Consider the following 25,447-nt stretch of genomic DNA (forward strand, 5'->3'; position numbering starts at 1 on the left):
GAAAAAAAAACAACAACACCAAACACTGATAATTTAATATCTTAATGTATTTCATTCGCAATAAAACATTTCTGTACCATTGTACACTGAGGCTGCTTGGACGTTTCTTTCTTCCTGCACACACTTTTGCTTGTGGATTTCTCTGACACACACATTGTGGGGCAAAAACAGGGTTTGAAGAAAGGGGGGGGGGGGGGGACTTCATGCAGGATGTTGTTTCAAGGTTCAGCAGATGCAGCGTGCACCTGTGAGTCAGGTCCGGTGACCCGTGCGGTGGGATTATCCACCTCAGCAGTTCCTAAACTTCGGCTCTGGGGTCAGATACACAGAGTCACCATCACCTTTGACAAAAAAACGGCTGTTTGGCAAAATGAAGTTTGGCAAAAAACAAAAAAATCTAATCAAAGCTGTATTAGATTTTCTGTGTTGATATGAGATTAACGATTAATGTCCTGTTTAATAAACACACTAGTCATGTCAGTGTTATCTGGTGCATTAGATGTGACCTTTTTTAACCTGTTTTTTTATCTTTTAGCCATCACACATTGAGGAAGCATGTCAGATCAGTGTGTGTGTGTGTGTGTCTCCATTATCTCAAGAGCCAGTCTGCCACAGTGGTGTTTGCGATTGATCGCTCCGTTGACCACTAATGCAAAGAGGCCCTCAGTGAAAATGAACTACTCTAGTGCTATGTACTTGGTGTTTACCCAGGTCATTATGAATTTCCCCTTCAAGCTCAACTCCTCCTAATGGGTGTGTGTGCGTGTGTGTGTGTGTGTGCGTGCACGGTATCCCATCTTTAAACCAACCAGGTCACAGATCGACGGCCTCACAAACATTCAGTAACACTCGTATCGACCCTAAAGCGTGGATTTTCTCAGGGAGGATGAATGAATGTTTCAATCAGCCAATCGGGTTCTTCCTCCTTCCACCTTCACAGGCGGTGTCTTTCTGTGCAGCAGAGCGAGCCGGTGTAACCAACCCAGTAGGTGGCCACTCGCCATTAGACCGAACCAAGAAGAAGGCGAAGCTATTAGATATCGAGGGCAATACAGTAGACGGCGTTGATGCACCTTGACTTTAGTGGCCAGCCGCCAATGAACCGAACAAAGAAGAAGAGCTAGTGTAAGAGGCTGCAAAGGGGAGAAAGAATGAGGGTGATGGATGGCGAGAAAAGTCAATCGATGTGATGAACAAGAGGGAAAAGAGCAAGACAACGACACATATTGGCGTTTCCAAGACGTAATTAATCCTCTTGCTGCGGTTCGGACGCGTTAACTGCTGCTTGTTTATAATTTTCTGATGAGCCGTAACCCCGATGAAGCAATTTAGACCAGATGAATGGAGGTGGGGAGAGAGAAAGGGGGAGATAGAAGGAGAGATAGAGACTTACATTATCATGCCTTCATCCTTCCTTCACAAGCAGGGCCCCTGAACGTGCCTGTTGCTATGGCAACTTGTTTGAGAGCCCTCTCTCTCTAACATCTAAATAAAATCTGGGCTATTTATAGAACAACACTGGCAACACGCGAGCCACACTGATGGCACATAAATGAGACGTGAATGCACTCGGCAAAACAATAATACGGCGTATATTGACCGTGCGTGTGCATGCACCTACACGTGCACACGTACAGTACGAGCACATGCACGCGATAAACCCCTGCACAAATCCAGGGCTCGCTGCTGTGCGTCCATCTGTTTGTGAGGTCCACCTGTGGTTTTCTGTTTGTTTACTCCTGATTCTGCTTATTCTGTGTGTTTTGATCAAGTGTGTGTGTGTGTGTGTGTGTGTGTGTGTGTGTGTGTGTGTGTGTGTGTGTGTGTGTGTGTGTGTGTGTGTGTGTGTGTGTGAGTGAGAGTTTCTTAAAAAGCCTCAAGATGAACTCCTCGCAGTGAAACCTCCCTGTCGCTGAGATCTATCTCAGGTTTATCTTGTCAGTTGGTGCCGAGTGCTCTTCAGGCCGCCCCGATAAGGTCTATTAGAGGCAGACAGTGAGTGACACAGTCAGGATACAATAGCGCTCCAATGGCGGGTTCACACCGTCCACCCGGGTCTACTTCATGCTTGAAGAGGTTCCTTTCAACACACGATCTATCACAGGCTGCTGATTGAGCTGTGTAACGTGCAGACGGGGGCGCAGTGCAGGGAATTTGTTGCATTTTGGAGAAACGTACTTATAAAGTGTGAAGACGTGGGTTCGCATTATGCATGAAACTTGTCTTCCTCTGCACGCAAACGCATGAGGACGTGTTTTCAGATTTCAGGCTTAGGTCCAGGGATGAAAGACTAAATCTCTCATTTGTGTTGCGGGATGAAAAAGGGTTTTAAGAGCTCCTGGAACAGATGCAAACGGGCGTGAGGGTGCCGCTGCCCGGGTTGTGGTGCAGCGAGGCAACTCGCAACGTGATAGTCGATGGGGTCTCCTCCTCCATCGGCGCAGTGGGGGGGTCAGGGGTCAGCGAGCATTGGTTCTGGACTTGCACGGTAGGGACAGAGAAATATGGTGGAACAATACACAGAGGCTCCGCTAGTCAGGGGGAGAAGGGGGAATACTTTGAGGGGGCCCCAGAGCTTAAGGGGGCCCACACGTGCTGTGGAATTCCAAGCAGCACTTCTTACCTACTTGGTTTTGCATCATAAAAATAGTAAACAGATGTAAAGACCTAAAAAACATGGTGGACATGGTGTCTGCGAACCCAGCTGTTAAATGTGTGTGTGTTTAGAGTTGGGCGTGTGGGGTGGGGGGAGGTGGGGGCTCTTTTCACAGCACAACAGTGAGACTGGAGATACACTTGTTTGTGTGTCCACGATGGCTGCCTCTTGTATTGTGCCCTCTAGAGGTGCCCTTCAGTAACACAGGTTCCACACACGCGTTTTTATGCTTTGGTTTTTTAGAATATAGGACAAGATGTTGAATATCCCTTGTACGTTTAAAGGTCTTCTGCACAATTTAAGTTACCAACCAGCAGTAGATGTTAGCAGGTGTTAGCGGCCACCTGCGGATGTTAGGGACGTTACTTCAGTTGTGCGTCTTAGCGTCAGCAAGTGTTTTTTTGCCTTGTAATCAACGATACAGGCCGGACTTGAGGCTAAAGCCGAACGCTGAGGCTAAAGCTTCTCAGGCTTTCAAACATGAGATATAAGATATACAATGGGGGCAGATTTTGTCACCTTTGGACATAGCAACTTTTCCAATGTTGTCCTCGTGTTTGTTTCTACGGCGGTCGAAAGAGCTCGACGCACTGCACATTACGAAAACACGTGCAAATAGTTCAAAAACAGGTGCAAATTAAGAAAACAACTTCATCGATTTGACGACAGGCGCGCTGCAAAAAAGTCTCAACATGTGCAAATACAGAAACAAGCTGCAAATTGTGAAAGCGACAACGGAAGTGTTTTCTGTATTTGCACCTTTTATCAAATTGTAGAAGTTGTTTCTCTTAATTTGCACGTGTTTTTTTCTATTTGCATCTTTTCTTACTTTGCAGTGAGTTGAGCTCTCTCACAGGTGCTCCCTGTATTGATTTATTCATATCAAATAGTTATTAGTTGACAAGTTTGATGTTTGATTTGTTTTCCAATCAGTGTGTGTGTGTGTGAGTGTGTGTCTGTGTGTGTTGAAAGAGAAGAAGGGGGGGGGGGAAGGAAAAACGTCCAATAATGGCAGACGCCCCGCCCCCCTCCGTGGGGTTACCATGGCAAACGGCGTCGACGTCACAATGGAAGGAACGCCGTCTATAAGTATCGGAGGATCTGCGGCGGCGGCTCGCGAGCTCGGATGTGTGTTCTGGAGGAGTGACACGTGCTTGGGAGAAAAAAAAATCTATAAAACTAAAAAAAAAAACACAACAACAACAGCGGGCACATCCTTTCTAGAGTTTTAATGTTTTTTACTGTACAACATTTTTAAGGTGGATTTCTTTTTTCTTTCCTTCTTTCTCAATTCTTACCGGGGAGAATTAAACCGACAACCGGGCAGCCATGGGGAGAGGAGTGAGTATAAATGTTTGTGCGTGTGGTTTTTAAAAAAAATTTTATTTAAAAACTTCGCCATTCAAACAAGTGGTTTCTCTGAATCCGTGTCGGCGGTGGGATGTTGAGGTGTCACATGTGTTTGAAAGAAAAGAAAAAAGTCCATTTCTCTCAAAATGCCCGAAATGAAACTACTACTTCCGTGTGTGCGAACCCCGCGAGCCCAAAGACCCCCTGATTTAATGTCATGTGCCGGTTGCGGATAACGGGGGAAGAAGAAGAAGCAGAAGTTCGTATTTTCCGTGGCTCGTGGAGATTCCTCTCAAACCCGGAGTCCGGTTACATAACGGGATGTTCTCAAGCTCCCGGGTCTGTCAAAGTTTCTCTGTGTAATGGAAGTAAAAACCCGGTTTAAAGTGGTGGTGGTGGGGGGGACAGCGGGTCGAAGCCCGGCGGTGGTTACTTCACGGACTCCACTCGAGCACTTTAAATGTGGCCCAACATGCGTGGGAATTTCCAGCATCTGTGCCACTAACATGCAGCAGCTTTTCTTCTTCTTCTCTAGTTTCCAGCCCAGCTGTGAATTCTGGGTAGAAGTGATGTTTAAAGCACAACCCCCTCCCCCCCTCCTCCTCCTCCTCCTCCTTCTCCCCCTTCTCCCCCTTCTCCTCTCTTACAGGGAGATTTGATCTGTGACCAATTGTGTTAAACTTATCTCAAGTCGCATCTACGCACCTTTTTTTGGGGTTTGAGGCACAAAAAGCAAAGAGTGTGGCTGCTTTTTCAGGCTCGTGCACTTTTTTTTGTGATGCAGCGACTGCATGTGGTGTTGCACTTGCAGGAATCAAGCGCAGGAGTGATTCTTTTAGCTGTGCATTCCCCTCAAGCCTGGATTTCATGTCGTAAAATGAATAATTGAGTTCAAATCAATTGGGGGGGGGGGGGAAGTTGCTCTTAAACGTTGGGATTTGAGCTCGAGCAGGAAGATGTGTGTTTCTGTTGTTTCCATAATCAGGTCATTCTGTTTTATTTCCACGTTCGAACCCGAGATTTTGACCAGAGGCGTCCTCTGAACGTGATCCCATCAAAAGAAGACGCAACCCAGATGCACCAGCAGCTCTTATTGTCCCTCGCCACACAGCTGGTTATTCTCCACAGACCTGCCCGAGAGGCACGTTTGAGGCGTGAAATCGAACCCTGAAATATTAGGAGTCGCCACACCCTGCCATGCTGCGCATTAGAAAACCAACTCATTATAGATTCAGCCTGCGAGGGATGGAGGGATGGAGGGATGGAGAGATGGTCGGAGGGGAGAGAAAAAGGTGGAACGAGAGATCTGGCGGGAGATGTGAAGCGGAGTTGCTCATTCAGTTTCGCTTCCTTCCTTCCTCCCTTCCCTCTTCTCCATGACGATCATTTAGGATTCAGAAAATCTTTCCTCTTGGCTGCTCCTGCTGTTTCCCCCCCCCCTTCTTCCTCCCATATGTGATGAAAGCCATGCCCTGCCCCCATCCAACCTCCATCCACCTCCCCACTGTGTCTCCCCTCCTTTCCTGGTGTAAGGAAGGAGAGGTGAGGGGGGGAGGAGGAGAGGGAGGATGAGAAGTTGTTTTGTTGTAATGGAGAAGAATCAGGGCACTGGAGTGGGAGCACAGGTATGAGAGGAGCCTCGGCAGCGACAGGTTGTTTTTCTGCCCAGTTCTCTCTCCCCCCCCCCCCCGTGTTTTGAACACTCACATCTTCATATGAGATCACTGCCTTCGCTGCCCTAGTCCAGTTTTCCCATCACGTACGCTGCACATTGCAATGAACAGACAGAAAGCAAGTGCGCAGAGAGGAGGAAGAGGAGGAATTGATTGCGTGAAAGAGGGAGGTAGAGGGAGGTGGGGGGGGGGGGGTTATATTGAGGAGAGCCAAGAGGCACCAGTTCCCGCATTGCCCCAGACGTGATTTAGAGGACGGAGGTTGGGGTGCGGCTGGAAACTGCAACATTTGAGCCCCTCAGTTATTTCATTCACTGGAGTGACCGATCCACTGCAAACCTCCATTATGTTTACTTTCCTCTGGAAAAGGCAGCAGGCAACTTAAAACTGCAAATAACTTGTTGATCATCTCTTGTCCGGACCCCCAGTGTCCTCGCTGACTGCTTAATTGTGCAGCAAGGCAGAGCGGGGATTCAGTGACAGCTGGGAAACTCGCAGGAGACCGACGCAGGCAATCCAGCTAAATATTTCATAATCTTACCTCACTCAATACTTCCCTTTTTAATGGGCGAATTGTAATGATGACAGCAACTTAAGAATCCATATTTCATTGAAAAAGCTCCGCCTGCAGATATTTGGAGAAGGGAAAAGACGAGGAAAGCGTCGCCCGGTAAATGAAAGCATTTGTGTCAGTGTCACCAACAATATATCTGCAACTAGAGCAGCACTTAGTCGAGTGCATGCATCCGCCAAGGCCTGAAACCCCCTTCAATTGAATCAAGCTGCACCAAATTGCCCACACTCAAAAGATATCAGCCATACAGATGAATTAATTATTTAAATGCCCAATCTCACAATGTTGAAGTAAGTTCAACATTGAAGGAAAGAGTTTTTTCCTTTTTGCGTAACAACAATGAAAATAATATAATAAAAATCATCATGCAAGAGACGTGTGCATTGTTAAAAATAGCAAATTCAGGGCGTCTTGCCTGCAGAACATTAAAATAAACAATGTAACAGAATTGGTCTATAAAACTTCAAGGTTAGGTTTATAAATTAGTCCGTTAGGCATTAGAAGACTTGGTTCTAATTAAATTAATGCATTAGATCTCCTCGCACACTTTAGATGTTAAATTGAAGGAGTCACTCAGTGCAACTTCAGTCGGAAGTCAGTGTGCGGTTCAAACAGCTCTAAAGGCTGCTTGCTGAATGGATGGTATATGAATCTAGGCCAGCCTCACTGCGCTTGGAGCCTTCACACTCGACCCACAGAGGCATCTTGTTCTCGAGCAGCTCTGATCGGAGCATGAGGAGAAATCATATTCCCCAAGTGAGGAAATGTCTGTTGAGTGGCACCACTCGCACCCAAATGTATTCTTTAACACCGCTCTCCCCAGCCCCCGGCCACTTTTTCATCTCCGCCAGAGGGGCTCCCCGGCTACACCTTCACCTCCATCCTTCACAGTCGGTTTCCCCCTTGTTCTCTGTGTTTGTACCTGCTTTCCGTCCCTCCGTCCCTCTCCCTCGCTCCTTCTCTGAGGATTTAACATTCTTTCCGCTTGGCAGTCATTGTGTATTAACCGGGGCTTTTGTCACACGCCACCCCTCGTCTGTGACAGAACACAGCGTTCTCCCTTCCTCCTCGCACACTCACTCCATCTCTCTCTCTTCTGTAAAACCCCCCCGCCTGGTCATTGCTGTACCTTGTTTCATCTATCTTTTCTTTCCGCTGCTCTTTTCCTTCCTTCATCTCTTCCCTCCCTCCCTCCCTCCCTCCTCCAGCTCTCTCACATGCCAGCTCGCTCCCTCCTCGCCTCTGTTTGGCCAAGCAGCTTGAGCCGCTCGATTTTGTTTTCTGTGGCAGCTCTTTGAACCTTCGCTGCGAGCCTGTTGCTCGGCCGGAGTGGAACATTCGCATTAGAAACAACAAACTCCAGAGCGCACTGTTCCCCTGCCGGTGTCCGTGCATCTCCTACATGAAGAAATATGGTGTTTTTCCATGACATGTCATAATCCGGGGCCTCAGCGCCGCGGCCCGGATCACTGGGCACTTTGTTTCATGGGATTACGACGACGTGAAAAGACAGGAAGTTTGAACATTTCAGGCAAAGTGACCCCCTCAGCTCCCCCCCCTCCTGCCCCCTCGAGGAAATGATGCAACCTGTAGCCATGGTGTCTTGGCGAGTTAAAGAAGCAGAGGAGTGGCTAAGGCCTGAGAGTGAAAAAAAAAAAAAAGGGAGCCATTGATTTATTGCTTCATTCATTCTTGGCCAGAGGAACTCCTGGTTGCCTGTTCTGCTCTTAAGATACTTGCTTTTTCCCACATTTAACAATGTAAAGACTCCTTTTATACCATCAAATGGGATAAATATGGGATAAATAAAGATTTATGCATGCACCTTAATTTAATCACCTTGATAAATAAGGAATTAGATAAGCGGATAATCCTGAAAAAGAACAAATCTTTTTTGAATTGGATTCCTCAGCCAAGGCACAACAGTCCCCTTATGAAACCACATTTAAATCCAACAGACAGGGGTGCAAACATAACCACCTTGGCAGAGAGGATTGTGGCTCAATGGAAGTTGATATTTATGTTCATAACCTAAACACAATAACCTTTTCAAAATATTACAAATAGTTTAAATAGTTTAAAACAAAAAATGTACTTCAAAAGTGCTTTCTGAACAGCTTAGATATTAAACAGAGTCTGGATGTGTGTGTGAGAGACTCGTCCCTAATGATGCCCCGAGCCCTTTGGTGAAGTTGTACTTCATAAGTTGAGGGAAAGCGATGGCGATGGAGTGATAATTCACCATTTGTCTGGCGGTGGCAGTATGTGAATTTCTCATTTCGGTGGTGCCGGGCGGTCGGCGAACTGCCCGCAAAGTCCCCAACAAGGAGAGGCATTGATTCGTGTATTCGCTCATTCATTCGCTCATCCATTCACTTTTGTTCTGCTCTGGGGGGGGAAAAAGCTGAAAGTTACACTGGACGTGGAGGGAGAGTTAAACACGGCCCCCAGTGTAAATTAACACACTTTTCTTTTCACCGTCTGAACAGAAAAGAGGGATTGGTTGGGAAGAAATGAAAGAGGAGGGAGACAGAGAAGGGGGGGGGGGGGGGGGGGGGGGGGGGGCGCCACACGTGATTGCCCATTCACATATCTCAAGAGGTGCTGTAATAGTCGCCGGTAGCAACCGGGCAAAGTTCCAGGACTCTGTGAGTGTGTGTCGCCACAGTTGAATGAGCGGCTTGTGTGTCTGGCTCCTCAGAGGAATTAATTTCTTCCTGTAAAAAGTGTGTTCTTTAAAATATGCAGCCACTTGACCGAGCGCTATCTTCTGCTACATGTGAGCCTCCAGGACGTGGTTCTCTCAGGGGAACGGGGGGAGAGGCGTGCTCAGAAATTCTTGGTTAAGTTCAGAGGCCCCCCCCCGCCCCAATTCATTCATCGTTTTCCTAACTCGCCTCTTCACACTCTTCAGATGACTCAGGACCAGAGTCGGGCCTCATTCACGCATAAAAACACCCCTAAAAAAGTAAAAATGGCACATGACGTCACCAAATGAGGGATTTAAGTTTGTAATCTGCACTAAGAATGTGTTTGAGTGTCAGCTGAGGTCTGCTTTCTGAGGTCTGGATGGTGTAGAAGAGCTATTTTGTCCATATTTTTGCGATATTCCCACAAATCTCCTTAAGGAGTGAAGCAAATATGGTGTTGGTCAGCGTCACTGGCATATAAAGTCGTCCCTCATGCCCGTGGACTTAAGAGTCACATGAAAAGATTTGAGTGTTTTGTTTGTGTTTTTGATGCAGATTTAATGTGAGCCGCACAAAGGGCCATTGTTCCACGTTCAGTCGGCTCCTGTGTTTGTGTGTGCGACTTCTGTCATCTCTGTGCTCTCGAGCATCAATTTCTGTTGTGCGCCTCTTCTACTCATCTCTTTTCCCTTTTGTTCTGTCGGTATATCCGTCTCCCACCACACTCTCCCATCCAAACATCCCCAGTGCTGTTTGGGTGTCGTTGACGACCTTGAAAGGTTCGTATTTATTTTCTAGTGTTGTGTGGGAGAACAACAGAAGACGATTTTGCTGCCAACTTTTAACTCATAGACTGTATAAAAAGATGGATGACATGACAGCTCCCTAAAAGTGAAGCCAAAATGTCTTGATCACCACCTGGTGGCTGGCTGCAGTATAGGTAATAGTTGCAATAGTTAGAGATACCACAAATGTTAAAGTGCTGTAGATGCTAGAGGAAAAGTCGTAGGGTCACCAAACTTGGTGGACTATATTGTCAGTGAGCCGCAAAGGTCCGTACAAACTTTCACTGCAATCCATTTAAGAGTTGTTGAGATTCTTTAATGTGTGATAGCAAAAAAGATTTTTCTTAACATTTGGGACAAATTACATGAAGCAAATATGCATAGCATGCAGTAGTGTAGAGAAGTATATTACACCGAAGCATTTGCAGATTGTCTGCTGCAAGAGCTTCCTGTAAAATATTGGCCATCATCAGACCTGTGAACTCTGACAGCTTTACTACAGCACTGGGCATGAAAAGCCTCGCTGAAGCATCTCGCATGATGATTAGTATCCAGGCTTTGAGCTGTGCTGCAGTGTTGCCAAATCAACATCCCCATATGTGGGCTATGATTTCCTGTACAAGATGGTCTCTGTGTTATTAATACTATAAACCAGGGCTGTGGCCTTGAGAGCTTAAAAATGCCAAACATGAAAATCTAAATCGCGCTTTCAGGCCTTCTCCATACACCCAGGAAAAAAAACGTGGTTTGAAATATATTAATGGTTTTATTTTGCCTTGAATTGAAACTCAAACACATCAAAGTGTGAAAACGGATCATAAACTCCCTGCAGGCTGCGAAAATCCTTAAATTCCCCTCGAAAATACTGAAGACATGTCTTCGTAGACTGTGTGTGTGTGTGTGTGTGTGTGTGTGTGTGTGTGTGTGTGTGTGTGTGTGTGTGTGTGTGTGTGTGTGTGTGTGTGTGTGTGTGTGTGTGTGTGTGTGTGTGTGTGTGTGAGATGGGTAGTTGAGACGTTGGTGCACCAGCAGAGGTTGTAGACACCTCTTGTACTATAAGAGAGTTTCTCAGTGACTGGCAGCAGGTACAGACAGCGGCCACAGACGTTAATCAATGTGATCAGAGTTGTTAGTCAAGTGACATGTGCCATGCGGTCATAGAAACTTAACTTAAGGAAGTGGTTTAGGCGGGGTGCCCTTATTTCTGTGCAGCGTGCCGAAGACGAGGGAGCTGACAAAATCCCCGACAGGCCTCGCTACAGCTCATCTGAGGACGAGATGGTCTCACCCGACTTTGTTTGTTGTAGTCTCATTAGTTAAGAGTGAAACTATCTCTTTTTTTCACCGGGAATTTCCCTTGAAGGCCTCGTGCACTGCTCGTCTGGTAATCAGCACGTGCAAAGTCACCAAACAGAAAAACAGAGTCAGAGAAATGTCAAGTAACATTAGAGGTTCGTGGTTTTACTTGCACCAATTTGCGAAGTAAAAACGTGTGAATATCTCGACAGAATCGTCGTTATGTCCCAGTTTTTGTTGTCTGATGAGAAAGCTGCATATTGGTGTTGGACTGACATGCCAAGATGCTTATGCTGGAAACTCGCCAATCCAAAGCTGCGATGGAGTGAACAGAGCTGGTGGTGGACGGCGTGAGGCCACGCTTTGAGACTGCTCATCCGGGTAACTTGACTTTTCCAGTTTGCTCCGTCTTTTGAAGGAAATGTCACAAGCAGATGCAGGAGGGGGGGGGGGGGACTGTGGCGCTGCGGCTCCAGCTCGAGCTCGTCACTTCTTTTAAACAACTGCTCGTCTCGACGTGCGTGGAAGCAGCTGAATGTTTGAATATCAGCTCCCCCCTCGGAGTCTGCTTGTCGGGGACGATGTGCTCTGAACAGTTCCACTCTGGCATTTCAGTGGAGCACTCCAACCATCATGTGTTTGGATCGTGCAGATAAACAGGCTTTATTGGTCTCTATGCAAACACTTCAGGTCACCAAAGAGCTCGTACGTGAACCCATGTGTTTCCCTCTAGCTGGGTTTGATCGCTGCTATGTACCTGAATTTGCATTATCATCATAGACAACAAATATAAATGGCAAATATTCACATTTTAGAAGCTGGAACTACAGGATTCTAAGCATTTGTTCTTATTTATTTATTTAATTTTAGGATATTAGTGTTTCAATTTTATTCAAATTATTTTTAATTTCTCAAACATCGAGTACATTCATATTTTTAGACAATTAAATCCTTTTATTTTGATTGCTCTACTGTAATTCTAAACACAATGGTAAGATACAACACATTAAATAACCAAATATTTCAAGGAGGCTCAAATAGTCCTCTAGTTCCATTCGCATGTCTGTTGGATGTAGCGTCTGTCCCAGTTTCAGGCCCTGGACCACTGTCTGTGAATTATTTGCCTAAGCCAGATGGCCCCTGGGGGCCCTTGGGGTTCGAGAGGCCGGAGTGATCAAGGACCAGACTCAGTGTTTTCCCAGCCTTACCAACCAGGGGGCTGGAGCAACAACAACAACATGTGCTGGGATCACACACTCTGCACTGGTGGCTCCCTGGGAAACTTTGAAAAAAGTTGAATGCGATAGAAAAACAATATTAGTTAATTATTTCCATGACAGGGGCCACGTCCAGGACGCCCATATTTGGTCGTGTCGGTGCGGCGGAGCCACGCTCGGGTCATTTTGTGTCCAAAATATCGCCGTCTGAAGAGTTTCTTTCAAAATGGCTGCTGCACACTGTGGCGTTGCATGCAGACAAATGGCTCATTAGTAGTCACTGGGCAGCCTCCCTCCCTGCTAACATGCTAACACCTCTAAACCCTGTACAGTGTTGAATTATAGATGAGCCTTAACTGCTAATCAATGCTGGCTTATAGCGCCACAATCTCGTGTTACCTACCTGAAACACACACAGGTTTGGCTGTCCCTCTGTGATTCTCACACACACACACTAAGAGGCCTACACATGTTTCATATGTTCAGTGATGCTGCACATAAGGGCGACAGCCACAAACACATGTAGGTCACATCTCGATGTTGATCATTGATTGGCTGCTGTTTCCTCTGAGTGGGCAATATGGATAAAATCATTGTATTTGTAGTTTTATATGACAACCTTAATATTTACTATGATATTGTAAATGTTCAATACTCCAAAAATATTTAATTTGGAAACCAAGGCTAATATCACAATAGGTTTAAATGGAAATTTGTCAAGATTTTAGACTTTTTTTTCAGGAAAAGTCCTCTGGAAATGAACAACCACTTCCTCTCCTCCATCTCTTCTACTCTTTACGACTTAGCTTTCTGTAATAACTTAGTCAGCACCTGGTTCCTGCAAATGAACTTGATGAATTAACGATTGAACGGCATGAAAACAGTCTCTATTTGCAAGTAATCAGTACGAGATTGAATGGAGAAATCCTTTTAATTACAGAATCATGATTATAGACACAAGATTATGGCTTTGTGTGTCAACAGGCTCACACTTGGATGCATTCTGATAGCAGTTAAACACTAATTTGATGTGATCTGCCTTCATCCTGCAGAAAACATCACGTCATTGCTTAAGTCAGGAGGATTCACCCTCTGGGGAACATGAGTTCATTTGTGCTGAATTCCGGTAGTTGAGACATTTCAGTCCAGACTGAAGTAAAGAGTTGACCCACTGGATTAGTCCTGAACCTCATCCTGAACTTTCACTTATTGATCGATCCAAAAAAAGATACTCATTCACATTTAAAGCAAAACATCCTGCAAGTGAAAATATTTTAATGAGATCCATTACAGTCAGATAGCAAAGGGAGGAGCTACATTAGTATTGGCTATATATAAAACTGTTAAGTATCAGTATCCTAATGTAATCAGTCCTATAATCTTGGAATATAAATTCAGTTTGGCAGATTGATTAAATGGTTCATCATAGTTTATGATAATGGTTCAAAATGCTCAGTGTGGAGGTATGTAGTTCATATACCAGTTGTATACTGGTGCTGGTGGTCACTCACCTGTTGCACGACAAAGTACAAGGTGGAGTTATGGATAGTACTCTGGTGTCGTCCCATGACACAGCACCCACTGTTGCTAAATTGTTGCAAGTATTCGTCTTTTTAAATTTCACTTCAGCCCCTCTGCCTCTCTCCCCTCCTCTCCCGTCTCGGCTCCTTTTTCTCCGCTCCCTTTATCTATCTCACCCTCTCTCTGTCACTCCGTCTCCCACACCCTCTGGCTTACAGCCGTCTGGAAGACACTATCTCTGCCCGGGCCTTTTGTTGCTCTGTCGGCTACAGCGGCTGCTGATAATGAGAAGGGGGGGGGATGTCTGTGGAGGAGACGGCGGAGAGAAAGAGAGGACGGGGTGTGCCAAAGTGACAGGGGATGACGAGAGAGAGACGAGTCGCACAAATACGGGACATTTCTGGCCCTGAAGTGTGTTTTATTGTTTTTAATTGCGTATACTAGGACTTAGACATTCTCCGTTTAATTAAAGTGTTTCTTGCCTAAAGTGAGAAAATTAGTGTCACAGTCAGAGTTAAAACCAACCAACTGTCCCCCAGTGTGATAACCATTGAATGACTCCGCTCTGGGGGTTGGCGGAGGTATTTAATTGGTTAGGTTTTGTGTAGGAAAAGCTGGTGAATGAATAGGGAGCTCTGTGTATTTAAGGCAGAGACAGTGGCGTTTAAACAAGTGCAATTTCTGTCGTGCAGCAGCCTAGTCTAATTAAAAAAGTTGCTTATCTCTCAACCGACCAAAAACACCATGACTCCTGCTCCTCCCTCGATGCAGATGCTCAAAGTGATCCTTAAAAATGATTTTATTTCAGTAGATTGTTCTTAAATTGGCAAAGTATTCTGCTGATAAAGGAAAAACCTGCGACAAGTGCTAATCATGGCTTCGAAAATGAAAAAAAAACGATGTTGCGATTCTTCGGTGTCGACATATAAAATCTAAAACATGTAAAGCAAGCGGTCTGATTGATGGAAGAGTTTTAAAAAAGTACAGAAGCCTTTCAAAAAAGTTAGCATATTCTGAAATAGTGGTTCCCCATGGAGCTCTGTTTGCAGTGACAGATGGCAGCGGTGACGATAAAGCCTCAGTGAAAAACTTTATTCACTCTAGATATTTTGAACCTAACTCTGTGTGACGAGTTAAGAGGCACTTCTGTTCTCTTCTTGGACTCTTAAAGTTTGCGGTGTCCTCAGTTTTAGCAGTTCATATCTGGTTCTCAGTGCATTAACCCACATGGAAGCTTAAAAGAGATGCAGGATGACAAAATGTCGTCTGGCACTTGGCGTCATCAGATGTCAGTTGTGCTCACGTCGCATCAGCACGAGTCAGTGTTCCCCCCCACTCCTTCAAATATGGTTACTTCGAGTTAAAAAGATAAAAGATGGCGAATTACAATCCTGTGTGTGTATTGTAGCTTTGATAAAATATTCGCTTGTATATATTTCTAAATATCTACAGTATCGTTTCATTTCCTGTGGAAGGAGTTGGTATGACAACAGGTAAATGTCATCCGACCCTTCAAGTTGCTGTGTATGATGACCTGTTGTACTTAGAGTTGCTCCTCACTTAATAATAAAAACCGACTTAGTTTGGGGAGGAAGACGTTGGGATTCTCATTTTTATTCCCTTTATTCTCCCTCCTTCGTGTTTCCAGGAAGGACGTGAACAGTATGAGCTGGCTGCGACCTCGGAGCAGGGCAGCAAGAAGAAAGCGAAGGGGAAGAAGAAAGAGAAGGACATGGACGAGCTGAAGAAGGAAGTGGATATGGTGAGAGCCTCGGATTGATTTTTTTCAACTGTCTCCCTCTGTTGCTTTTATTTCTCTCACCTCTCTCTTCATGCATTGGCCAGATTTCTCTCGGATACATGAACTAAAAATATTAAAATGATAAAATGTTTTATTATTTTTTCCATTTATAAATCCATTCGATTTCTGGATCCATTACTTTACTTCTTCATACTTCTATCTTAAAACTGTCCTAAAATTTCCATTACTTTTAATTTCTCTCCTTTTTTACCATCACCAAGATGTCTTCTCTTTTCTTTCTTTTACGGTCGCTCTCTTCCTCCCTCCCTCATGTCTTTTCTTGGCTCCTAATCCATCCATTCAACCTCTCCCCTTAACTGTGAACGTTTCCCTGCCATTGTTCCACCTCTACCTTGTGAGAGGTAGTCACAGTGAAACGAAAGGTCAGCAGACAATCCACCATAAATGTCACTGGCCTTTGGCATATTGAACACACACACACACTCACACTCACACACTCAGACACTGGACTGATGCCACCGTCTCTTCTCTGTGTCCCTCCAGGATGATCACAAGCTGACCCTGGATGAGCTCACTCGCAAATATGTGACGGACCTCAACAACGTGAGTGAGATGAGATGATTTGTGTTTTTTTTTTTAATGGGGTCAAACACTGAAAAGATGTCTCACCCGCAGCTTTAAAAGTCACACCGAGATGCAATTTTGGCAGCGAGATCGTTCCCCTCTCCAAACTCCGGCATCGTAACGTCTTTTTGAAAAGACTGTATCCATCAAATTGTCTGCATTTATCACCGAGATCAAATAAATATCAAAAAGCTGAGGGGAAGAGCCGCAGAGGACGTGATCAGCCCTCCCTGGGTTTATTAAACAAAGATTGTCGATCGAGGAGGAGAAGGAGGAGGGGAAATATTGAATGGAAAAGGAGATGAATGTAGACAAAGAAAGGAGGGATAGAGATGGATGATTTTTTTTCATCCTAATCTAACTTGTTTATTGCTTAAACCTTAAGTCGAGTTCAAAGTTTCCCTCCCAACAAAACCTTTGTTGTCATTTTAAAATATTTTTCCCACGTTCTGTGACTGAAAATCCAAAAATGATTTGCCTGATTCCTGCTGATGATGCTGTCAATGTGCTCAGACCTAATATAAATTAGTAGGATGTTGAATTTGTAGCTTTTGAAGCCTTGTTCCTGTTGTTTGCAGTCTTTGTGCTCAGCTAAGCTAAAATGGCTGCTGCCTGTAGCTTCATATTTACCGAACAGATATAAGAGTTGAATTGGATTCGACTCTGTGGTGTATTTCTCAAAATTTCAAGCTGTACATTCAGTTTTTTTTATTTTATTTCTTTGTCATGCCAATGCACTTGGATTTCAAGACACCCCTGATTTACAACCATGTTCATCTTCTTATTCTTATTAAAAAAGCAAAAGAAATCTAAAAAGGAAACGGCCTCTCTTGAACTTAATGCTGGTGCCGATATGAATATTGAAGGACAGTGTGAAGTGAGAGCTGATTACAAGTGGTCACCTCAGAAGCCTCCTGATGAAAGGTGTGAACGGAACGACCGGAGAGATGATCGGGGTTCAAAACAACCCAACAACCCCCCCCCCACTTACCTTTAATCACACACTCCAGCTAGCCCGCTCCCCTCATGCAAATGCGCTCCTGGTCATGCCGGAAAGATCAAGGAGAATGCTTAATGAGTACCTCTAAACTGGGGTCTCCGAGCTCTGCGTGCGCTTGCATGCAGCATTTGTGAATAATTTATTAGCTGCACAACCATAACCCACACCCCCCTTCCTGCCCTGATTTCATATGAATCTGTTCGCCTCGTCTTGGCCTTTACCTCCTTCTTCCACCGGTTTCTTTTTCCTACCTGCTGATGAAGGAGACTGACACTCTTCTGTTGATTCTGTGTTGCCAGGCAACGCAGCATCACCTGCAGCTCCCCTCGGACTTAAATATGTGTCAGGGGGTGTGTGTCTACACGTGCGGTTGGCTGACAAACAAATAGGGCTGCGCTTCAAACGGTACTTAGAATTAGAAGTGGTCGATCGCATGCTACGTTTGTGAATTTGAATTTGTGTGTTCTCGTCATATCAGGGTTTGACATGTGCAAAGGCTGCTGAGAATCTGGCCCGTGACGGCCCCAACGCCCTCACCCCTCCTCCCACCACCCCAGAGTGGGTCAAATTCTGCAAACAGGTACCATCCTCACTGATGATATCAACACTTTCTGGGGGGGGGGTTTATCATCCATGTTAAGGATTAGATGTAACCACAGTCTCCGAATTTCGAAGCTGCGTAGTTTTCAGACGTGAAAAGGTCCCTTATGCTCTGTCTTCATCCAGATGTTTGGCGGGTTCTCCATGCTTCTGTGGACTGGTGCCGTCCTCTGTTTCCTGGCCTATGGTATCCAGGCTGCAATGGAGGATGAGCCGGCCAATGATAATGTAAGAAGGCCCTGGAAATAGTTACATGATGTGTTAATGTGCCAGTTTGTTGCATGGTTTTATCTTAATGTGGACCTTTTTGTAAATAATTGTGTGTTTTGATGTGTGTCTGTTCTCAGTTGTACCTGGGTGTTGTGCTTTCTGCTGTCGTCATCATCACTGGCTGCTTCTCCTACTACCAAGAGGCCAAGAGCTCCAAGATCATGGACTCCTTTAAGAACCTGGTGCCACAGGTACCCCTCACCCCGCAGTTTAAACCTTTTTATTCATTTATCGTCTTTTGGTTTCATCCAAGCCTCCAGACATGTTCTAAGATTCCAAGAAATCAGCAAAAACCAAGGATACCACTGTTGAACTTTTCTGAAACCACTTTGAATCTGAATTTTGTCTCGTAGCAAGCCCTGGTCGTCCGTGACGGTGAGAAGAAGTGCCTCAACGCCGAGGAGGTGGTCGTTGGCGATTTAGTGGAGGTGAAAGGTGGCGACAGGATCCCCGCCGACCTCCGAATCATCTCTGCCAGCAGCTGCAAGGTGGGCAGCTCGGGAGACGAGTTGTTTTTCTTCTGTCTTAGGATCCACTTCTACGCAATTTAGCTTAAAAAAACCACTTCTCCATCAAACATTCCAGCGGTACCTTGACTTTTTGAATTTCTGTCTGCCGCTGCACTTTGGTTGACACTTAAAAAAACGGTTCTACTTGTCAGTACTTTGAACCTCTTTGTGTGTGCTTCCTTTTGAAAAGATGACTTTATTCAAGTACTACTTCTGTTGTCTTTAATGTGGATTTCAAATCTTTTGTTAATATTTAATTACAAGACAGTGACACTTCACTTTTTGTGGTGAAAAAGATTGTGTCTGTGATCCATTTTGGTTCCTGACAACTGCAGGAAAAAAGGAATGACGGTGGAGGAGAATGTTTTGTTTTCCTCCTGAAGTGATGGCTTTCTTGGCAGCTGTCTTCCTGTTTTTATAACTGTCTTATTCTCCTTTTGTTTTTAGTTTTCATCATAAATCAAAGTGTATGTCTCATTCCTCAGGTGGATAACTCCTCTCTGACTGGTGAATCAGAGCCCCAGACTCGTACTCCTGACTTCTCCAACGAGAACCCGCTGGAGACCAGGAACATTGCTTTCTTCTCCACCAACTGTGTCGAAGGTATGACGGCGGCCTTTCAGAGACAGACATTTTATATGTAGTTCAGAGGGATATTAGTGAATCAGAGATGTCATAAAATCCTTCTCACCCCAGGAACTGCTCGTGGTGTCGTGATCAGCACCGGAGATCGTACCGTCATGGGCCGCATCGCCACGCTCGCCTCTGGACTCGAAGTCGGACGCACACCCATCTCCATCGAGATCGAGCACTTCATCCACATCATCACCGGCGTGGCTATCTTCCTCGGCGTGTCATTCTTCGTCCTCTCCCTCATCCTCGGATACAGCTGGCTGGAGGCCGTCATCTTCCTCATCGGTATCATCGTCGCCAACGTGCCAGAAGGTCTCCTGGCCACTGTCACTGTGAGTCCTGCTGTTTCTTGGGTATTAAACGGATCCAAAAAGGTGACTCAGCTCCTCGACTAACCCAAGCAATCCCTTCTCTAGGTGTGTCTGACCCTGACTGCGAAGCGTATGGCCAAGAAGAACTGCCTGGTGAAGAACCTGGAAGCCGTCGAGACCCTGGGCTCCACCTCCACCATCTGCTCCGACAAAACCGGCACCCTGACTCAGAACAGGATGACCGTGGCCCACATGTGGTTCGACAACCAGATCCACGAGGCCGACACCACAGAGAACCAGAGCGGCGCCTCCTTCGACAAGAGCTCGGCCACCTGGGTTGCCCTCGCCAGAATCGCCGGGCTCTGCAACCGCGCCGTCTTCCTGGCCGAGCAGGGCAGCGTTGCCATCCTGAAGGTGAGATAATGCTCTTAACATTACCCTCCTCTTCTTCTGCTCACTTAAATAAATGACACCAAATATCAAGTGAACCTTCAGAATGTACTTTTTTGTATTAGTTTGTTTGTCTCATATATATTAACCCAACTATTCTTATCATGACAACTCACAGATTGCACGAACTGACCAGCTGTTTAACTGCCTGTTAAGCTGTTAGACTTATAATAATATAACTAGAATTACTTGAGGTGGCGGTAGATGAAACTTCACGTTACTATAGCAACGACGTAACTTATGTAACTGAGTAGATATTTTTAAATCAACAAATATTCAAACATTGACCTATTTTTGTGAACCGTTTGGCCTCTAAAACAGTGTAACTGGAAAACAACAAATTCTCTTCAGTGATTCTGTAGTTGTAATTTTATCGAGATGTTTACAGCCCACACCAACAGGCTTGTTATCCAGCTTCCACTCTCCCTGGAGTATATGCACACACATGTTGCAGTCACATGATTATTCTTAACACCGCCCCCACACGCACAGTAAGTCTCTTGGCTCCCAGACTTTTGTTGGAACCCTGTCTTTGGTTTTCGTGTGTGTGTTAATCACCTGTATATGTCTGGCTGCCATTGTGGCTCTAATTACCAGTCATTCTCTCCCACTGCTCATTATTCTTTCCCCCACAGTCACTGGTTCAGGACTAAAAGTTGCTGTTTATCAAGTCCCCTGATTTATTATGGAAGGAAAATAAAGAATATTAGCATTTTTTTTGCATTAAAGGGCCACGATGGTTAATGGAGACGTTGAAGTCTTTTAAATCTTTGTTACTGAGGCTCACAGAAGAAAAAATGAATCATTGTGCGTGTGATCGATGTTCTACTGTCTCCCTCCACCAGAGAGATGTGGCCGGTGACGCCTCTGAGTCGGCCCTGCTCAAATGTATCGAGCTGTGCTGCGGATCCGTTTCGGAAATGAGGGATAAAAGCCCCAAGATTTCAGAGATCCCGTTCAACTCCACCAACAAATACCAGGTATGAAGTTGTCATTCTTCTCCTTCAAATTTCGATATTTAAAAGCCGGATGCTGACGCTGTCCTGTTGTATCCGTCCTATGTGCCCGCAGCTTTCCATTCATACGATCTCCCCATCTGAGGGAGAGACCAAGCACCTGCTGGTGATGAAAGGAGCCCCGGAGAGGATTCTGGACCGCTGCTCCAGCATCATGTTGCAGGGCAAAGAGCAGCCTCTGGACGACGAGCTGAAAGACGCTTTCCAGAACGCTTACCTGGAACTGGGAGGTCTGGGAGAGAGAGTGCTGGGTAAGCATGCAGGGATCTACAATTTAAAGATTTTGCCTAAAGGTCAAATTCAATATTATCGCCACGATTCCCGTCATCTCTGACTCTTTGTATTGGTCCTGCTCCGGCCAGGTTTCTGCCATTTCAGTCTCCCTGATGAGGAGTTCCCAGAGGGCTTTGCTTTTGACACTGAGGAAGTGAACTTCCCCACGGAGAAGCTGTGCTTCATCGGCCTCATGTCCATGATCGACCCTCCTCGTGCTGCTGTGCCTGACGCTGTCGGCAAATGCAGGAGCGCTGGAATCAAGGTGTGTCAAAAAGCCACATTTTACTTTCGCGCCAGTTGTTCATGGATTTGTATTTTGACGGCATTAATGACACGTGTGGATTCCTTAAACTCATCTGCACACCCGTCCCTTCTCCTAGGTAATCATGGTGACAGGTGATCATCCAATCACAGCTAAGGCCATTGCTAAGGGTGTGGGAATCATCTCTGAAGGCAACGAGACTGTCGAGGACATCGCTGCTCGTCTGAACATCCCAGTCAATGAAGTCAACCCAAGGTATGGACAATACTGAGAAAACCCTGTTAGCATATCACTGGGTTCATTTTTTAAAATATAGTTTCCACGTGGGTCTGTGTGAATGAGTTCGAGTGACCTAACGGCCGTGTGCTCCCTCCAGAGACGCCAAGGCCTGCGTTGTCCACGGCGGAGACCTGAAGGATCTGGCCCCGGAGCAGCTCGACGACATCCTGAAGTACCACACGGAGATCGTCTTCGCCAGGACGTCCCCGCAGCAGAAACTCATCATTGTGGAGGGCTGCCAGAGACAGGTGTGTGTCCAAGGCGGCGTTCGCTGAGTATTCAGGTTCAGTTTTGAATTAAAGGAGCACAGTTGAGTGAGCTATGGTCCTTGATGCAGACAGAAATAGAAAACTGTATTTCTGAGAACTGAAATATAATTTAATATATACAAATACAACTGCAACAAATAAAAGCAGCATCCTCACATTTCCTCCTATCTCCGCAGGGCGCCATCGTGGCTGTGACAGGTGATGGTGTGAACGACTCTCCTGCGCTGAAGAAGGCCGACATCGGCGTTGCCATGGGGATCGCTGGATCTGACGTCTCCAAGCAGGCCGCTGACATGATCCTGCTGGATGACAACTTTGCCTCCATCGTTACCGGCGTGGAAGAAGGTAAGAGATTGTGCTCAAAAGTTCAAACCTGAACTAATTCTTATTTATCAGATTTCTTTATACAGCAATGACTTTATTGGTGTATGTTATGTTTTGATCAGGTCGTCTGATCTTTGACAACTTGAAGAAGTCCATCGCCTACACTCTGACCAGTAACATCCCCGAGATCACGCCCTTCCTCTTCTTCATCATCGCCAACATCCCTCTGCCCCTGGGAACCGTCACCATCCTCTGTATCGACCTGGGAACCGACATGGTGAGCTCTTTGCCTGGGGACACAACTGACTATCTTGCAACTTGACAACACAAAGCCTTTATTTATTTTATATTTTTTTATTTACCCGTCATCTCCCAGGTCCCTGCCATCTCCCTGGCTTACGAAGCAGCCGAGAGCGACATCATGAAGAGGCAGCCCAGAAACCCCAAAACGGACAAACTGGTGAACGAGAGGCTCATCAGCATCGCCTACGGACAGATCGGTAATTTCAAATCCGGCTTTACCAAGCTCCCTGTCGAAATCAAACCACGCTATCCACGGTTGCTCCTGATGAGGCAGCTCAGTATCTGGGTGGTCCCGAGATAACCCAAAGAGTGGCATGCACCAGGAATAGGCTTGCTCTGATAGAGAACTAGAGAGTGTGTGTGTGTGTGTGTGTTTGTGTGTGTTCTGAGTGACGATAAAGCAGCGCCTCTGGCTTTTGATTTCTCCCTCTTCGGTAATGACGCCAAAAATACTCTGTCACCCTCCTGAACTTCCCTTATAAGAGCAAAATACACGCAAAAAACCTTTTGGTAGTTTTGTTGAGACGTTTGTTTTGTTATTTTTACTGCAAAGATATAAACCTGCCTGTACTTTTCTTTTCAAATATGATCCTATTATGCATGTTATGGTTTATTCATCAAAATTATCTTTCCTAAAAGAGCAGTTAATCAGATTAATTGGATTAGGCCTCTAATCTCCTCAGAAGACGACCTAATCTCATTTATTTGTTTACTCATCCGGTGACGAATGATTTAGTCCTTAAAGAAAATTCCTCCAAATTGAATTAATCCGATTCACATTCATCTTATTTGCACGAGGCTGCTTAATCGTTTATTGATCCGAGCTTCAATCTCAAATTCTAAACCGAATGAATCAACCTTATTTGTTCTTAAAGCGTGAAACTGAAATTTATCAGAGATTATAAAATATAAGATGCAGCCTGGTGATGCTGTCACATATCATTCCTGCAGGTATGATCCAGGCGCTGGCGGGCTTCTTCACCTACTTTGTGATTCTGGCTGAAAACGGCTTCCTGCCCTACACCCTGGTGGGCATCCGAGTGTCCTGGGATAACAAATACTGCAACGACCTGGAGGACAGCTACGGCCAGCAGTGGGTCAGTGACATTTCTTGCGTGGACCCCGAGTAAAGGTTAAGATTTGGCCGTCGAACACCTGGTTTAAATGATTTTTTTATCCCCCCCCCCCCGTCAGACTTACGAGCAGAGGAAGATCGTGGAGTTCACCTGCCACACGGCGTTCTTCGTCAGCATCGTCATCGTGCAGTGGGCCGACCTGATCATCTGTAAGACCAGGAGGAACTCCGTCTTCCAGCAGGGCATGAGGTGAGTTCCAGTCCGAGCTGTGGCTGGTTTTTTGGGGGCTAAAATACACCTCTGCTACTGAAACAGCCGCCTGTGTGAATGTCCCGCCTCCTTATTTCACAGTGCGCGCGCTGTTGAACTTTTCTCAGAGGAACTCCAGTTAACCTCTGTGTTTATTTCAGGCTATAAACAAGACGAACTGTTTTTAAAAGGCATTACAGACTGCTGTTTGCCTCGGTCCCCTGGCTCAGCGCTGGTTGCAATTTGAAATCCTGGCACCGAGCGGTTAAAATCCAGCTATTTTCAGGTTTCATTTTTCCCCCAAAAAACAGAGTCTTGATTGTTCGTACTTGTGTGTTTCAGGAACAAGATCCTGATCTTCGGGCTCTTTGAGGAAACCGCCCTGGCTGCCTTCCTCTCCTATTGCCCCGGCATGGACGTCGCCCTCAGAATGTATCCTCTCAAGTGAGTAAAACCGAAAACCCCAGCCAGTTGTGCACAGCTAGCTGAATCTGTCCTTGTCCTGGGGCCCTGGATCAGTTTCTCATGGTCTTTTCTTGTGTGTGTTTTCCAGGCCCAACTGGTGGTTCTGCGCCCTACCCTACTCCCTGCTCATCTTTATCTATGATGAAATCCGTAAGCTGATCCTCAGACGCAGCCCAGGAGGTGAGCACAGAATCCCTGACTCTATTATCTTTCCTACTTCTTGTTCTTCTGCACATTTGGTCTAAAAATCTGTCTCTTTACATGATTTTTCCGTTTTATCAATAAAAACTGTCCAATCTATGCAGGAAGTTGCCTCTAAATCCCGTGCGTTTGTTTTCCTCCCTTGTGTGTCCAGGTTGGGTGGAAAGGGAGACCTACTATTAAAGACCCGTCCGTCCAGTCAGCTCGCATCTTCTCCTCCACTCCCGTCTTTGCATGAATATTGTCTTGCTGCTCGGAATAAAATTTAACCTCTGTGGGAAAAAAAATAAATTGGAACGTGTTTTTATATTAGGGAATGCTTGATACTACTATTAGACAAATACTGAGATGGAACATGCTGATGATGATGCTGATGATGATGTTGATAAAATGATAATGCTAATAATGACATGAACATTGACATGACTATGCGTGCCTTGTTTCTGAAACAGGACCAATTTTATACATGTTTTTAACAGTTATAAACGTTCAATAAAAATGCGCTCAAGTCAGGTCCCACACACGTGTCCTGTGCTCATTTGTCCTGTGTGAGTTTGACGCCGCCTCAGCCGAGAAGACGCAGCATCCCTGGAATGGTATGTGTACAATAAATGATAATGCTCAATGAGTTCTACACATCTTTATCATTTTGTCTCTTTTATTGGCTTTTTAACTTAAATCTCTTGAATTTAATGTGTTCAGGTGCAAACAGAATATTTAACCTTATTCCTCAAGCTTTTATCATTTATTAAAGCAAATACACAATTTTAATGAGACTGGCACTCAGTAATTAGCATCACTATTTT

The 25,447-nt window shown here is 45.5% G+C and overlaps 1 protein-coding gene across 1 annotated transcript; it reads left to right on the forward strand.

Moving 5' to 3' along the window:
* Positions 1-3,755: 3,755 nt before the first annotated feature.
* On the forward strand, positions 3,756-25,162 carry LOC117777837 (sodium/potassium-transporting ATPase subunit alpha-1). The gene is made up of 23 exons (XM_034612858.1): positions 3,756-3,997; positions 15,411-15,524; positions 16,068-16,127; positions 17,627-17,728; positions 17,875-17,976; positions 18,096-18,209; positions 18,372-18,506; positions 19,013-19,130; positions 19,224-19,492; positions 19,577-19,885; positions 20,767-20,901; positions 20,993-21,188; positions 21,300-21,475; positions 21,594-21,730; positions 21,852-22,002; positions 22,200-22,368; positions 22,470-22,624; positions 22,724-22,847; positions 23,602-23,747; positions 23,845-23,975; positions 24,318-24,419; positions 24,529-24,620; positions 24,796-25,162. Exons 1-23 carry the CDS (start codon positions 3,986-3,988, stop codon positions 24,822-24,824), a joined length of 3,078 nt encoding a protein of 1,025 aa, XP_034468749.1. The 5' UTR covers positions 3,756-3,985; the 3' UTR covers positions 24,825-25,162.
* The last annotated feature ends 285 nt before the right edge of the window (positions 25,163-25,447 follow it).

Source organism: Hippoglossus hippoglossus, chromosome 2 (genome assembly GCF_009819705.1).
Source record: "Hippoglossus hippoglossus isolate fHipHip1 chromosome 2, fHipHip1.pri, whole genome shotgun sequence".
Taxonomy (NCBI): Eukaryota; Metazoa; Chordata; class Actinopteri; order Pleuronectiformes; family Pleuronectidae; genus Hippoglossus; species Hippoglossus hippoglossus.

What these genes read in the sequence shown, in the direction of transcription:
- LOC117777837 (XM_034612858.1), top strand. An exon ending in ACTCCACCAACAAATACCAG is followed by an intron (nt 20,902 to 20,992) that starts GTATGAAGTTGT and finishes ATGTGCCCGCAG; the next exon opens with CTTTCCATTCATACGATCTC. An exon ending in TCGACCTGGGAACCGACATG is followed by an intron (nt 22,625 to 22,723) that starts GTGAGCTCTTTG and finishes GTCATCTCCCAG; the next exon opens with GTCCCTGCCATCTCCCTGGC.